General features: G+C 45.7%; 2 protein-coding genes across 2 annotated transcripts; both read left to right on the forward strand.

Annotated features, from left to right (window-relative positions):
• Positions 1 to 262: 262 nt before the first annotated feature.
• Positions 263 to 6,216, forward strand: NUDT22 (nudix hydrolase 22). Its single transcript, XM_020801710.3, has 6 exons — positions 263 to 407; positions 1,880 to 2,377; positions 3,549 to 3,659; positions 3,751 to 3,848; positions 5,045 to 5,138; positions 5,923 to 6,216. Exons 2-6 carry the CDS (start codon positions 1,910 to 1,912, stop codon positions 6,136 to 6,138), a joined length of 987 nt encoding a protein of 328 aa, XP_020657369.3. The 5' UTR covers positions 263 to 407; positions 1,880 to 1,909; the 3' UTR covers positions 6,139 to 6,216.
• A 2,842-nt stretch (positions 6,217 to 9,058) lies between these two features.
• Positions 9,059 to 15,511, forward strand: TRPT1 (tRNA phosphotransferase 1). Its single transcript, XM_072984227.2, has 7 exons — positions 9,059 to 9,307; positions 11,409 to 11,490; positions 12,950 to 13,119; positions 13,767 to 13,941; positions 14,376 to 14,432; positions 14,835 to 14,945; positions 15,142 to 15,511. The coding sequence occupies exons 1-7, from the start codon at positions 9,215 to 9,217 to the stop codon at positions 15,162 to 15,164; spliced, it is 711 nt and encodes a 236-aa protein (XP_072840328.2). The 5' UTR covers positions 9,059 to 9,214; the 3' UTR covers positions 15,165 to 15,511.
• Positions 15,512 to 17,072: the final 1,561 nt, after the last annotated feature.

Below are 17,072 nucleotides of genomic sequence, written 5' to 3' on the forward strand. Positions count from 1 at the left end.
GTTGTTGTTGTTGCTGCTGCTGCTGCTGCTGCTGTTATTGCTGTTGTTGTTTTCTCTGTTGTGATTACTGTAATTTAAAAAGTTTATATGCCACCCTGAACGTCATCTTTTAGGACAAAGGTGGGGGGTATAAATAAACAAACAAACAAACAAACAAACAAATAAGTGATAGCCTTCGTCGGAATAAACTGTGGGGCGGTCTATTTCTGGCCACTCTCATCCTGGCGAGGGGGGGGAACCTGGGTCCTGGGCACGAAACAGCAGAGCGAAGCCAGGGGGGTGGTAAGAACCACGGAAAAACAGCTGGCGGTGCTCCTGCCCGGAGCTTTAAAAACACGGGGGGAAAAACAAACCAAAAGCCGGAGACTTCCTTCCGGGAGGTGGCAGCAGCTGCAGGCATCCAGGAGGTAAGAAGCCGGCCACCCCAAAAGGATCTGCCCGGCTTTTCCCCCTTAAGTTTCCTTCTCCCCCGACCCCGATCTCTTTGGAGGCGCGCGCACAGCGGTCGTGGGAAAGGACAGCGGCGACACGTGTTCGTCGGCCCCTCTTTTCAGCCGCCCCGAAAATGAGCCTCAGCTCCCTCCCCAGCCTTGGCGTCATTAGCATAGCTATTATGGAAATGTTCATTTGTGAGAGCCAGGGCTACAGCCCAGAAACCTGCCCGACTAAATGGCCTGATTGTCCGGGGCGAGGCAGGCGCTTCCCGGCGCGTGAATAAAGAGGGCAATCAGGGCGATAATGAACATAACAATTAGTAATCCCAAGCGACAATCATCGCGGCTGCTGGTGGGCCGCGTAGATAGGAGACAAAAAAGCGGTGTTTTTTTTTAAATCAAGTCATTAATTTATCCAGCTCGCTAGATTAAACTGGAAAAGGGCAGAGATACAGAAAACCTTATTTTTTTCGTCCCTTTCTGCGATTTTACTCGAGGAACGGAGGGGAAAATAAGGTTTTATTACAAAAAGGCAAGATGCAACATCATTTAAAAGCCACACATGCTGCTTGGATCCAGAGTGCAGCTAAGAGTCGTGGGCTGTTTTAGAATGGTAGTTACAAGAGAGCCTCTGTATATAAGAGTAGCCTATCTTTGATTCCTTGAGACTTAAGTAACGATTTCAGATTTGTCTTCCTCTTGCAGGCTTTGGAAAACCTTAGCTAAGGTAGACCTTCCTGCTGGTGTGGCACAACAGAAATTGGAATTCAGGAAGTCGAATAGAGCTCCGCCTCCACAACTGTTATTGGCTGAGCTCTAGAAAAGTTAAAGAATCTTCATGATAATTCCAACTGCTCAAGGAAAAGCTCAGCCTCCAGCTTCTGTTTTGACAGATACATGTCAGTTTGGCCGGGATTAATTAGTTATACTGGCTTTGTGGAAAAAGAAATCACACTGTTAAAGACTAAGAGCTGCGAAGTTTTTTGGGAAGAGTTCCCAAGAGATGCAACAGGCCCTTACTCTGACCCAGAATCACTACTTCCTTTGAGAGTTAGAATCGCCAACCAAATTTTGCAGAGATATATTTATTTGGTGCTTTCAACTAGAATGTTTATTTGTTTTAAATTTGCAAACAAATCAGACTACCAGCTTTACTGGTTGTGACCTTTTGACAGGAATCTAAGACTCAGAAAGTGCTGTCAGCATGCACCCGCTCTTTACATTTCCATGTCGGAGAAATATTCTTTAATTTCACTCCGTCTAGCTGCTTTTCATAGAGATTGGGGTCAGGCCCATATAAAGGTGGCAACCGAACTGTTTGTTAATTCTTATGAATGTTTGCATGCCTGGCAGCTGTGCATTAAGGATCAGAAAAATGCCCCCACCTGAGAGATCTGGAGACAACAGACTTGGACGTAATTTGGTTTGTGTGGATTGTTTTCCAGGTACCCTTCGATGGATAAAGCAGGGGAAGGATGGATCCAGAAATCTCCATCTTGTTCCAGTGCCCATCTCCCAACGGAATCACGGAATCTCAGGTCCGAGCTGAGGTCTCCCCTCTCTACGACCGGCGGTTGCTCCCTGGGGACCAGCTCCAGATTGAGACCGCTTGGGAGGCCCGTCGCCAGGAAAGCCCCTGGCTCTTTGATGGATCCAAATTCCGCCTCAATTCCTTGAGAATCGACGAGGGTATTGTGACTTTCTGCCTTGGGCTCACCTGCTACAAGGACTTTGTGGGTACCAACCTGTCCGAGACAGCAGGGCAACTCCAGGAACAAGGGCGCCAAGATTTCGGAGACAGCCAGGCCTATCTTGCCCATCCACTGGGGGTTGGCGCCATGTTGCACATGGCAGATGATCAGTTTGTCTTCTTGCGGCGGAGCCTGTGTGTTGCCGAGGCACCTGGGAAGATGGATATTCCAGGGGGTCATCCTGAACCACAGGTAGGTCTTCTGTAGTTCATATCTATTTGTATCATAGAATCGTACAGTTGCAAGTACACCCAAAGGGCAGCTAGTCTGACCCCCCCCCCCATTCAAAATCTACAGCTAAAGCCTCTCTAACAGATGGCTACCCAACCTCTGCATAAATGCCTTCTGATAAGGAGAAAAATCCCAAATCCACTGCTGGCTAATACCTCTACTAGGATTAATTGCAAATACAGAAAATATGTAAGCTTTTGAGTTCAACAGAACTTTTCCTACAGTTGGAGGGTTAAAAAAAAGAATGCCAAAAAAAGGGCAAGGACGTCAAATCGAAATACATGGCCAAATGTTTAAGCTGTAGAAAAAATGTTGGAAAATGGGGCTTGAGGAATCAGAGGCTGGACAAGTGGAAGGAAAGGGGGAAATTATACGCCTATGAAAAAGGTACAAGACAGGCTATGAGCTAAATTTCTGAGAGGTCAGTACCTGATTTTTGAGGGTTATTTCTACAAAATATCCTCATGGTCCATACTTGATGTTTTGCTACCTGTTTGTTAAAGGTATGCCTCATGTTTCTTCCAAGGACATAGATACGATCTACTGTACTTTCACACTGTTATTCCTATAACAATTAAGTGAGGTTAGCAGTGTGTGGCCCAAGATCACCCCATGAATTTCACAGCCTTGCATGATCTTGAACCTGGGTCTCTGCAGTCCACAGTAACTGCAATGCCGACACAGCTCTTAACTTTGCAGAGGTCCTGTTGTGACTAGCATGCCTGAGTCATCGTGGTAGTCATAAAGAGGAAAGGCAGGATCTGCTCTTGATCATCCCAGAGTGCGGGACATGTAATAATAGACTCAAGCTACAGGAAGTTAGATTTCGTCTGATGATCAGGGGAAAAAACTTCTTGACTTTTAGAGCAGTACGACAATAGAACCCATTACTTTGGGAGGTGGTGAGTGCTCCAGCGCTGGAGGCATCCAATAGAAAATTGGGCAGCCATCTGTCAGATCTGCTTTGATTTCAGTTCCTACGTTGAGCAGGGAAGTTGGACTTGATGGCCTGATAGAGCTGTTCCAACTCATTTGCTCTATGATTCTGTGGCCATTCAGTTAGATCTGTGACACATCTAGGTCCCTGGGAATAAAAACAGCCTTTCCATCCCTGCCCCCCCCTGCTTTGCAGGTAGTGAAGGACCAAACTGCCTCAGAGGGACCCATCTGCCACCAAGACCTTCGGGGAGAATTGGTGGTCCAGGAGTTGTTCTCTGCTGTGCTGCGAGAGATCCAGGATGAGGTGAGGCGGGTCACAAGCGATGGAGGCAGGAGTGGATTTTTGGTTGCCAGCCGCTGCCCATTGCTGAAGCAGCTTTTCTGATGCTTCCCAGGTGAACCTTCCCGCGTCTTCACTGAGCAGGCCGGTGTTGCTCGGGATAGCTCGGAACGAGACCAGCGCCGGCCGCTGTAGCGTGGAATTCTATGTCAGGTAATACTTTGAATCCTGTTCTGAAAAGAGAAGGAGCAAAGCTGGATGCTGCATGGCCACTGGGCATACTGGGTGGGAATACACCTCCCAAAAAATGGAACTTCTCCAGCTTCGGAAGGGAATGGGTCTTCCTTTTTCCTGCAGTTCAGATCTCCAGCTTGGCTTTATGTATGGATGCATGAGGCTGGTTCTGTGGCCATTTGATGGGAAATGGGATACAATGTAACAAAGGAGTAATAAATAAATCAGACTTTATCTGAAGGCAAAGTGCATGCTTTATTTTGTCACTTCTAGCATTCTAGGCTGCCTCAGGCCTCTTGAGAAGCCCTAGCCTTCCGTGTCACCTTCTTGCTGTTTAATGTGCAGAGTTCTCTGATTGAAGAAAAACGCACACACACTTCTTCTGCAAAAAGACACGTGTACTAACAAATATATACAAATGTACAAAGTAGCAGACCTTCCGCATGGCAGGCAAAAATATAAGCAAAGCAGCATATAGAGGATAGCATAAGAGGAAAGAAAGAGATACATTAATGTCTACAGTGTTCACTTATATACAGTTGAACAGCTCCTTCTGTCCAATCACTTCAAGTGTTGCATCATCTTCCTTTACATGGGTGTTGCACAAATGTTGCATCATCTTCTTCATAGTCACTGTGACTCAGCAGTTACACAGGTGTTCATTATGGCAGTTCATCAATACCACAGTCTGGACCTGTTCAGGCCTATAAAATTTACAATACTTTGACATTCCGACAGCTAGTAGCAAATATTTCCATATCTTGAGGCAGAAGCCTCAAGGTCTGAAGGACCTTATGATATCTCAGATCTTTCCTCCGCAGACCTCAGGCGCATCCTGGTGAGCCTTTTGTGATGGGTTAGAAGTCTTAAGTCTTTTGTGATTGATTGAGAGTCCTATACAGTATATAAGCCCTGTCAGGTGTGGTCAAAGTTTGTCTAGCCATTGTGAGGATTTACATCCAGCACACCAAAGCCTTCTCTCCATAATCTGTCCAGTATTTTCTCCTCTATTCTGATTTGCTGCTTGTCAGGTTATGATCCCAGTTTCTCTTTATTTGATCCGCCGAATGAACTCTACTAGTGTGATGTATTCTTCAGGTTCTGAATTGTAAAAATAACAACGAAAGTAAATCAAAAAGGTTTCTGATTGATTCTGTCTCAACTCTGTCCTTCAGGTGCAGCCTGACGTGTGAACAAGCAAAGCACTGCTACGCTATTGGAGGTCCTGAAGCTCACGAATCCACCAGCATCATCTTTATCAAAAGAGAGGTACATCTGAAACTTTTGAAAATGTAGGGATAGCCTCCCTCCAGAAAGTTGCTTGGGTTAAAGAGCCTGAGTTAGACAGTAAGATCAAATCCACACGACAGAGTGAACTCCCATTGCTTGTCCCAGCTCTTGCTAACCTAGCAGTTCGAAAGCATGCAAACGTGAGTAGATAAGTAGGTACCACCTTGGTGGGAAGGTAACGGTGTTCTGTGTCTAGTCACGCTGGCCATGTGACCACGGAAGATTGTCTTCAGACAAACGCTGGCTCTATGGCTTGGAGACGGAGATGAGCACCGCGCCCTAGAGTCAGACACGACTGGACTAAATGTCAAGGGGAACCTTTACCTAACTAGCAGAAATTTAACCATGGATGGAATTCATGGCTCTCCATCTTGCTGTTCACAATGAGATCGTAGTATCTATATGCTTTCTCTAAAGTTAACACATAGTCCTGGCTGACTTCAGAATTCATTAAACTGCACTGAAGTACCTTACATTTAATTTTCTTTAACATGCAATTGCTAATATAAATCAGGTGTTCAAGGGAAGCCACAGTAGCCAAAATAATATTTGTTATAAGAGAAAGAAGCTTTCCTTTGTGTGTCTATGAAGAGCCAAGTGGAGTGGGCTGCTACAGTCATTCAAAATTTCTTGGAAAATCCCTTCCATCACAATTCCTTTTAAGAGCAGGGCATGAACATCCCCTAAGCCCCCAAATGCACACACATTCTGCCATTTACACATCTCTTCAAATGCATGATTTAACTTGCTATTTGTGTTCCAGGATGTCCTGACTCTGGAGCAGAATGGGGAGCTATGGAAAGAACTCTGCCCATCAGCCAAGGGAGCCGTAAGGCTCTATACGGTGGCAAACGGCTACACAAAGCACCAGCTGCCCCCCAGTCACCAGCTGTTCTTTGGGAAAAGCGGGGAAGTTCCACCAGAAGTACAAAGAGAGGGTTCTCTGCCCACACACCACCCTCAAACAACAAATCAGTAGACACCCGCTTTAACTCTTTGCCAGCAGTGGACCTATTGTTAACCCATTTCTCAATAAAGAATGTGTATTTTTGAAATACTTCCTCACTGGTGGGTGCCTGTAGAGAATCAGACTCTAAGCGTGTATGGAGGCTCTTGAATGTGTCTGCATTTCCTCTTTGCATCTGCAAATCAGGTTGGCTTCTGTGTGAGCTTCCCACTGCCTGGGATGTCTCTCAGGGCAGTGCCTTCAGTACTGAATGTTTGACAACTTCTGGGAAAGCTCAGTGGTTTAGGTCTCTGACTGTGGAGCCAGAGGCAGGACTTGATGATCCTTAGGTTCCCATTCCCCAGCTACAGCTGATTAGCATACCTCAGAGTAATAGACACCCCCTAAGGCTGAGAAATGGGGAGGAGGTGGAGCAAAGCTGGCATGAGAGGAGCTGAATGTCAAGGATTTTGTTGATCTTGGCCCAGAGCTGAGATTATCTGGATTATTGGCAGCTTGGAGGCAATTAATGAGCAGGGATCCAGGTTCCCCTCGCCTTCCGCTCATCACCTGAGCAGATTAGCGTCTGAGCTGGGACCCGAGCGGCTCAGCTGCTGCATTGACGTGCTCATGTCTACTTGACAAGGGAACAACTCACCTACCCGCCTCTTGACATGACAGATGCAGCTCTCAGCCATGAAAGGTCGCCAACGGGATGCAAAGGAAATGTCCCTGCTTGATCCTGCATGTGTACAAAGAAATTAATCTGCAAGGCCTGGCAGGTTAAAAATTGTTGCAGCATTTAGCCCATTCTGTCACCTGGCCTGGGCTTGTAGCTCAAATTGGGGTTGAACTGCACAGGTAATGAGGCCAGTTCCAAAGGCTGGCAACCTCAGATTCATATAATTCTTGAAGTATTAGAACACAGATTGGAACAGCTCAACACATTGCATTTCCTATATACCTATGGTATCACCAATGCACTCTGCACAGAAAAATGGTTCCTTCTCCAAACAGCTTGAAGTGTAAAGTCCAAAATTATTCCATGAGAGAATCTGGTTAAATTATTTTTCTTTTACATCAAGAACCTTTTATAAAACATGTAGACTGTGCTAAATAATAGCATTCAACTGTGTTGGTTAGGTGGAGAAATATACATTCAAATATACAAGATAGAAAAAAAACCTCAGTTGCCTTGACAATGCTGCCCCTTGCCTTAAATTGACGTGGTTCATGTACCCTACTTTCCAGCCTGTTTCCTGAATCTTGGGGACAATCGCTCCTGTTTTCCTTCACCCACTTTCCCACACATTTGCCCTTGAAATTGCAGGACCTTCCAAAGACTCTGAGGCAGCTGAACCAAGAACAATGCAAAAAAGGCACAAAAATGCGACAGACAGTGCCACCTTGTGAATAATCTGTGAACATCGTCGCATGGAAAGGTTGAGTTTTTAGCTATGTTTGAAGATATAAACACCTCAGAACTGTCTCCAAGTGATGACAGAAGAAACCCTTTAATTCATCTGTCATTTCAAAACCTGCTTTTTGTAAACTGTCTGTAATGCTTAAATACTTATTTATATGTTGCTCACAGTTCTTATTTGAACTTAACTTGCCTTATGATGATGATGCCATATTTCTCCCAACAAGGGACCCAAAGCGTCTCACAACAATAAAATTCACACAGTTTAAAACACACAATAAGTGAAATATTAAAATTGGCCTAATGGCCTAAAAAGATTCATGATGGATGTTTGAATAGAAATACCATAAAAATATTTTAAATTGGGAAGCATTTGTCTCACTGTCTCTGAATTCCTCACGTAACTGAATATCTGGGAGACTGTGATATATGACAGTCCATTCTGTAATTTTGTTCCCCTTTTAACACTCTTAATTACAAGCCTTTACTTTGTACTGTACACCTATTTCTAATGATCGGTCGTCTATTGGTCAACTGTTTATAATTCATCTTTGTTAATTCTCAAAGTTTGCCACAGAATTCCCTTTTTCTGAATTAAATCCATTTTAAATTTTTCTTTCATATAGGCTGGCCACACTTCATTTACAAGGAAGAGTTAAAACCGCCTTAGTTACACTTTTTAGTTCCTATTTCACCTCACAAATTTCCTCGGACTGACTTTCCTGAGAATTTAACCTCAGATTATAGCTTCGGCTCTGCTTTCCTGACTGAGATCTTTTTAATTTTACCTCAGAATTTGTTCTGGGTTTTTAGTTTTCTGTAGACTTTACTTCTTTGGGGACTTTTTATCTTTTTGTGGACTTTTATTTAATCTGAGTCACCACAACAAACTGGGTTACCACACCTCGGGGAGTGCCATAAATAGGCAAATGCAACTGCTGCAACCCATATACTGTATGTGTATACACACACTCACATTCAAACACACAAATACTGTGCACTAAATGTAAGAGGAGTTCCTTCCCACAACTCGCAATCTGAGAAGGGCAGGGTTTTTCATGGGATATGTATGTACGTTTTTCTTTCATGTTCATGTCAATTTTATTGCCTGGAAATCTGGCCCCTGGCAAAGGCAGCCTCCACAGAGTTACTAAGCGAAAGGCACTCTGCACATGCTCTTTAACCAGGGACAATGGCCATAAGGGGAGTATGGGCCCTTGAGTTGGGCCCTCCGAGGGCACCGGGCAGCGCCCCCCCCCTCAGATCACAACTCCCAGCAGCCCCACCCCGAAGGGCCAGGGGTAAGGGGTGTGGGGTAGTCAAGGCCGCTGGGCTGCCCCAGGCCTCGGCTGGAGGAAGGAGGCGGTGTCTAGTGGAGAGAAATACAACTCCCAGAAGCCTTCGCGGGAGGGCGTGGCTCCCGCTTGGTCAGCTGACAGCCAGGACTTCAAGAGCCAGTCTTGCCTTTGGGCTGCAAGTCGGTTCTTCTCCTGGGGCTGGGAGGGTGGTGGGGCTGGGTGGCCAAGGGGAGCCCCCCCCCCGAGCGGTGGGGAAGGGGAAGGGGAGGCAGGAGACTTAATTCGGAAACCCCTAGTGGGTAGCGAGAGCGAACCGGAGGGGCCAGATCAAGCAAGTGCCCCCCCCCGGGGGCTCCTGCCTGAGTCTTTTCCCTGTCCTGTGGTTGCAATGGATCCAGAAGGATCCGGATTCGCGGGGGCTCCGCAAAACCTTTCCAAAAAAGGCAAAAAGCAGCCAAGCAGGAGAAGACACAGAGATCAGGTTAGGAGGAACACCCATTCCCCCCCCCCTCCACGTCCCGTTTTGCCTTGTGTCCGCCCCCCCCCCCCCCAATCTGCTCGGCCTAATCCGAATTTTTATATATTTTTAATATGATCTTTTGTGGTCAAGTCCCCTTCGTCAGCTATTAATAGAAAGAGATCTCACGTGGCAGATATTCATACTTGGCATCAAAATGCAGAGATTGTGGTTGGTTGGTAAGAAAGTCAGTGTTTGGGGTGATAATAGTGTCTTGATATGCAGCTATTTCACTGAAGCTTGTGCTGTAAAAAAGATGTGAAAACCTGTGCCATAAAATAACAGTGGTAGAGTAACATGAATCTGATACCTATATTTTGATGCCAGGTATAAATTGTTGCCATGTTATGTTTCTTTCTCTTTTGTCTGATGGACATGTTCACAAAAGCTCACGTTAAAAAATACAACAGTTAGTCTTTAAGGTACCATCACATTTTTGTCTTTTTTATTGGTTGTTTTGCAAATTATTATTTATTTTATATTTTCCCCCATAACACTTGCACAGATTAACACAGCTCCCTGTTCTACTACTACAGCATCTAAAAGGAGTGCTTGATGAGATGGAGGAAGGTTTTTTCTGAAGGGGGGGGACAGAGCCAACATGACTTGGGGGGTTGAAGTTTATATTCTTTCTTGCATTTTAGCCTGAGTTTCAGTTTTTAAAAAAGGTCTAACGGATGACAAGTTGTTACTGGTCTGCTGCCTATGAAGGATGGTACTAGATCATTTTAGGCTCTAACTTTAATGGTCTTTTGGGACTGATAGTGGGTTTAAGGGGCGGTTAATATCACTTCATCTGCAGAGCACACACCGTATATTTCTTGTCTCCGTACATCATCCCTGCCAGCATCATTCTGAGTTTTATGCCATTGCCGTTAGTTCCAAGTTGAAAGGGCAAAATAACAACCTTTTAATTTTCCAGCATGTGTTGGAAAATCTGCCATCATGTGCAGTTTTCCATTTTAAGCACTCTTAAATACCGCCCAGAGTGGTAGAATATACCAGATGGGCGGGATATAAATCAAATCAAATCAATAAAATAGCAGCATATCCTGCCTTTTCCTGCATGAATATTTCAGAAAAGCTTACTTGATAGGCAGGCTGACTTTTTCTTAAACACTTGTGATGGGATAGTGTTCTCTTCTGTACCCAAGGGCAGCAGTTTAATTTTTCAGGAGGTTCAAGATAAGCCTTAAGTATCCATACCGCAGACCTCCAACTCTTCACTGCTACCTCCCAGTTTGTGCTGATCGAGACATAGATGGTGGGGTTGGAACGTACCCTGCAATGATGATCTTGGGGGAAAACGGCAGATCTTTCTTTCTGTATTCATATCAAAGGGTTACACAATATAAAATTACAGACGTATATGAAATATAGGTAAAATTAAAGACAAATTAAAATGTTAATTAGACTACAGTGGTGCCTCGCTTAACGATTTTAATTGGTTCCAAAAAAAACATTGCTATGTGAAAACATTGTTAAGCGAAACACCATTTCCCATAGAGATGCATTGAAAACCGGATAATCCGTTCCAATTGGAACGGATTACCATCCTTAAGCGAAAATCCCCATAGGAAAAAATGTTAAGCGAAACCCATTGAAATGCATTGAAGCCTATTTCAATGGGGGAAAAAAATTCACAAAAAAATCAAAAAGACTCAGAACAAAGCCAAATTAAGTTAATGAAGGTTTTATTAGGTGCACTAACGATTCCAAGCATTTTAAACATTTTTAAACATTTTAGAATATTTTAAAAATAGCAAAAACGGGGCTGTAAAAAAAAAACGTTAAGCGAAACAAGGGGACCTAAAACTGTCATCGTTAAGTGAAGCATGGTCCCAAAATCGTTAAGTGAAAATCGCCCATAGGGAAAATCGTTAAGTGAAGCACAAGATCACTCTGAAAAAGCCATCGTTAAGTGAATTTTTCGTTATACGAAGCAATCGTTAAGCGAGGCACCACTGTATTTCTGACTAGAACAAAATAAAAGAGGAGATAGAAATGCATCAGACATCCTGACCATTTTGCTGTCATTTTTTTCCAAATGTTTTTTTTTTCCCAGGATCCAGACGTCCGCTTGTCCAAAGCCCTCTCTTATGCCCTGCGTCACGGTGCAGACAAGTTGGGTTTAGGCATGGGACCTGGTGAGTGTAGTAGCCATTATCTATCCTTTCCCCTCTCCCCCCCATAATTGGAAAATAGAAACTTTGCCAGCATGTCCTCTGCCTGGGGCATTTTGGGGCACTGGAAATCAAAGAAAAAGAGATGGCAACCATATGTTATTTTTGTCTTGTAAGAGTGTCTCTACACCACAATTAAATCAGTTTGATATAGATAGCGTCGTCGTCATCTTAGAACTGCAGGGCTGGAAGGGACCCCATGGATCAGCAAATCCAACCCCTGTCATGCCTCTGCGCTTCAAGGTATATCAGAGCTCCCTAGTGGAGAATTCTGTATATTTTCCAAATGGCAAATGTCTTCGAACTCCCAACCTCTGACCTAAACCACTGAGCTATCCAGCATTGCAGCATCTATGGGTCCACCTGGAAGAATCCTAAGGAACTGTGGTTTAGCGATGAACATAGTCTTTTCCTCTGCGCTTCAAGGTATATCAGAGTTCCCTAGTGGAGAATTCTGTATATTTTCCAAATGGCAAATGTCTTCGAACTCCCAACCTCTGACCTAAACCACTGAGCTATCCAGCATTGCAGCATCTATGGGTCCACCTGGAAGAATCCTAAGGAGCTGTGGTTTAGCGATGAACATAGTCTTTTCCTCTGCGCTTCAAGGTATATCAGAGTTCCCTAGCGGAGAATTCTGTATATTTTCCAAATGGCAAATAGCAGGATTCCACCGGATGGAGACGTAGCATTTAAAGTGGAATCAAACGCCTTCCATGATGAACTGGTGGAAAGGGAGTGGGTTATAAATCAGATCTAGGCTATGGTGCTGTCCAGCAAAGGAGATGCTGCCTTACTTTGGGGAGATATTCAATAGTCCAGTGGGAGTCCCCTCGGGCAGACCCAGGCCTTGATATATCCTAATCAGAGAGGGAGAGCTTTGCAAGAGATCACCTGCAGAGCGAAGAGTGGAAAACCAGTCATGTTTACAGAGCAAACCACAAAATAAGATGTCAGCAAGAGGATCTCTGCAGACTGATGGGTTTACTTTTGATTTCTTAAATGGATCCCAGACATAGCCTTCTAGCACATTAAAACTGCTCTTGCTCTAGTAGAGTGCCGTCCAGTCAATTCTAACTTAGGGCGCCCCTTTTCATGGTGTTCCGAGTAGAGAGTATCCAGAAGTGGTTTTACCCTTCCCTCCCTCTAGGGGCGCTGTGGGACTGTGCAGCTTGCCCAAGGCCACCCAGGCTGGCTCTACTCATAGGAGGCACAGTGGGGATTCGAATTCCACACCTCTGGCTCTACTGCCAGATACCTAAGCAACTGAGCTATTCAGGCAATTAGAGTACATTGTCAAAGTTGCATCGTTAGCATTGCCTACAGTATCACACAGCTTAACTGTCATTTTGTTTGGTTAATGGAGCTGTCAAGGGGTGGGTGGGAGGGAGTCTCTCACTGTCTTGCTTTTCCTGCATCTCAGATGGCTTTGTGGACGTGGCCGAGGTCCTCCGCTTGCCCCAGTTTAGGCCGTGGTCCCTGGAAGACGTCCAGCGGGTTGTAGAAACAAACGACAAGCAACGTTTCTCCCTGCGCCCGCACTCTTCCAGTGGGCACCTCCAAATCCGGGCCAATCAGGGGCACTCGCTGGAGGTGAGGGAGAAGGGAGTGAAGACAGGGGAGGAGACGTAGCACTCGGGATGGTGAACAGGGGGCAGGTTTGCATCAAGAGGACTAGCAGCTTAAACATTTGATGCAGAAGATTGTCTGTTCTCCCCAGTTAAATACTCCGTGTGAGATTAGATACCAATGGAAGTACGGTACCTTCTCCATCACTGAGGATATTGCCTATTTTCCGTATGTTCCTCTTGTCATTGTGCTCATCCGCACCAGGAGGGACGGCAAATCCTGCTGTGGATTGAAGTTCAGTTCACCTGAGCATCCGTTTGAGACAGGGAAATGTCTTTGTGATTCTGTTGTTTTTTTTGTTTTTTTAAAGGTGTGTCTATACTGCAAAGGTGTCGCGACTCCACCTTATGGGACTGGTAATCTAGAGAGGCGCCTCACCGTGACTGCTAGGCAATGGCTGTGCCTTTCCAGGAATCATAGCAATAGCGCTAGAATTCCAAAGACCAATCCCAGGATTCCGTGGGATGGAATGGGACGATGACAATTAAAGGGGGATCAACCTGTTATAAATGTGTAAATAGGCTGGCCTAAAATGTGAACTGGGATAAATAGGAATCCCTCTTTAATGGGGGCAAGATCTCTCCTATGACTCCACTTTGTGCCCCTGCCAGGTCTCTGAACTGGAGCTGATCCCACTGCTGCACCTGTCAGATTTCCCAGAGGTGGTGGCCCATGGCACTTACCTGCGCCACTGGCCAGCAATTCGCCGGAGTGGCCTCTCCCGGATGGGGAGAGCTCACATCCACTTAGCTCCGGGTTTGCCCGGGGATACAACGGTCTTGAGCGGTGAGTAGGCCTTTTCCTCTGCCGTGTGTTCCCTCTTCTATCTGCTTATATCCAACATTTATCCAGCATCCTGGCCTGTATTCTCTGGGCTGAGTGTTGAATTTTAGCTAAAGAACTGCAGGGATTTACAGAGCAGAATTACAGTAGCTTCAAGTTCCTGCAAGCCCCCCCCCCCAGTAGACCATCCCTTTTTGCTTCCCATCCACGTAGAGAAAACTCAGAAGGGACTTACCCTTCCCTTCTTCCGGGGGGGGGGGGCATCCTGGGATGGTGCAGCTTGCCCAAGGCCACCCAGGCTGGCCCTTCTACCAGGAGGCCGAGCGGGGGGATCAAACTCCCAAACTCTCGCTCTGCAGGCAGAGAGCTGTAATCGGGAATGTTTGCACTAAGGAGAAAGGCCGAGGGCCACCTTTTCCTGGTTATTTGCTTTGCAGGAATGCGGAAGAACTGCGAGGTGGCTGTAGTCATCAACATCGCCAAAGCTCTGGCAGGTGAGCAGCATCATTCGTGAACACCGGCTGCAGCCCAGCGCTTTTCGCCCCACCATGGATTCCGCCACGGAAAGACAGCCGTGCCTGCTGAGGTTGCCGATGTGGGCTTGGCTGCCTCTCTTGCCCTGTCTCTTCACCAGGGGCCTTTCCTGGCCACACTGTCAGGGAATCAAGAAAGGGAGAAAGCCAGATCGCCAAGCTGGGCCAGAGCAGGCCTGGCTGATGGCTTAATCCTTTATATTCCACTTTTCAGTTGAATAAGTATAAGAAGTCAAGCTAAGAGAGGGAAGGACTGATCCACAGTGAGGAGGGGGGGATCAGGCCCTTCTGCCGTGTCCCATTTTACAGTTCACTCCTCTCATGCCTTGTATTTCACTTACCGTTCCCTCTGTGCTCACACAGATGGAATCACGTTTTTCCGCTCGGCGAACGGCGTCATCCTCACGCCAGGCAACGAAAACGGACTCCTCCCCCCCTGTTACTTCCAGGAAGTCCTGCAGCTTCGACCTACGCGTAAGTTTTCTGCTGGCGGCTCCCCCTTGCTGACATGCTGCGCCCCCTCCCAATCAGCTAGAAGACCCTGATCTCTCTTCTGCCCACCTCTTGCGCTGCACCACATGGAGCTCTGTACATGCTCAGGAGGGCACTGAGATCTGTAAACCCCTCTGAAGATCATTCTCACCGTTTGCCTTTTCCCCTGCCCATTCAGGCTGTCGGCTGCCTCCCGAGTGATCTGGTCTCCAGCCACGGAATCTCATTGCGCCTACGTCACCTCCGTGCCTCCTGAGAGAAGAATTTATGGCTTGCATGGACTATTTGTTGCCAAACAAGAAACCTTGCTTTTGAAATAACCCCCCCGTGTCTTCTGCCTAAGTGGAGTAATGGAACAAGGAGGGCGAAAGCCTCAGGAGCTTTCAAGAGCAGTAAATTCTTGCAAAGTGTCTCTATTGTAATGCAAACTATTTCAGGGCAGCTCCGTCTTCAATTTATTTATTTAACTTATATGCCACCCACTCTACCCAAACGTCTCTGGCTGGCTTACAACAATTAAAATACAATAAAATACAATTGGTTGTTAAGAGCCAGTAATCTTACAAAAGACCTGCTTCTCATGTGTTGATCTGGTCCGATCCAGCTGCCTAGACTTTAGGACTCTCCTTATGGGGCAAGGGGGCTACAAGGGGCTACCACGACGAGCACCGACACTATATATCTCCAGCTCCTTGTCGGAATAAATTAACAAGTTTTCCGATCTTTGTTAATGTCTGTCATCTGCTGGTTGAGGTGGCATTTATATGAGTGCCACACTATGAAAACCAATCCATTCCAACTTTTTGTATCTTTCCAAAATACACTTGTCTTTCCTTCTCTTTCTTGCTTTGCATTGGATTGTGAGATCTTGTGTTTTCTTCCCTCACTGTGCATTTTTAAAAGGCATATTTCCAAATCTTCCCATGTATTTGCAGTTATACTTTATCTGTGCAGCTTTTATCCACAGGCTGGCTGGATAGCTGAGTGGTTTAGGTACCCAACTGCGGAGCCAGAGGTTGGGAGTTTGATTCCCCCCAATGTTCCCCCCAAGAGAAGAGCCAGCCTGGGTGGCCTTGGGCCAGCTAAGCTGTACAGCCCCAGAAATACCCCCAAGAAGAAGGAAACGGGAAACTGCTTTTGAGTATTCTCTCCATGGAGAAAAACCCTGAAAAGGATTGCCATAAAGTCAGATGGCACATGATTATCATCATCATTTCCCCCTTGCCTAAACCATGTTTGAGAACATGTGGCTCTCCAGATGTTACTTTCATAATCCTTTGTGTGCCATCACGTCGAAACCAACTTAAAGCAACCCTAACAGGGTTTTCAAGCTAAACGGGATATTAAGGAGTGGTTTTACCAGTTCCACCTCCATCCTTGAGTTTCCGTGGCAGAACGAGAATTCGAACCCAAGCCTTAACCTCCTCTCTGAGCGCTGACTCATCTGGGTGTTGTGTGCATGGTGTTTTTCTGTTTTCAAACAACCCTGCACCTCTGAAAGAGGGAGTGTTGTGTCCATCAGCTGTCGTGCAAGGGAGAACTTCATTCTAAAAGTACTTGCGTACATCTGTTAAAAAAAAAAATCTCTTGGAGGTAAGGAACCACAATGGCACAACCTGGTATTTTTGTCCAAATCATGATGAGCAAACACAGGGGAGGTCAATTTAAGAAAAGGAGTTCCTTTACAATGCATTTTTTAAATTATTCTTTTTATTGTAACAAAAATTAAGAAGCAGACACAACCTTCATCAAAATGCAACGGCAAGTAAGTAAAGCCAACTTGCCCTAATAGCCAACTCAGGAACGGGGAATGTGTTGCAAATTAACTGTTATTCCAAGATGGTGGAAAAGGCGCAAATACGGTAGAATCCCCATATCCGCGAGGGATCGGTCCCAAGGCTTCCCTTGGCCCGCCGGCCTGGGCTAGGAAAGGTTTACTTCTTCACCTACCCTTCTTGGTTCCTTTGCAAACCTCTCTATGGCCCTTTGCAAACCTTTACACGGCACTTTGCGAACAGCAGCAACTTGGGAAGTAATTAGTTACAAGTAACATTTAGCCATAACTAGTTACATTTGGGTGACAAGCTATTAAAATTACAGTGAATGTAC

Source organism: Pogona vitticeps, chromosome 15, assembly GCF_051106095.1.
Source record: "Pogona vitticeps strain Pit_001003342236 chromosome 15, PviZW2.1, whole genome shotgun sequence".
NCBI lineage: Eukaryota > Metazoa > Chordata > Lepidosauria > Squamata > Agamidae > Pogona > Pogona vitticeps.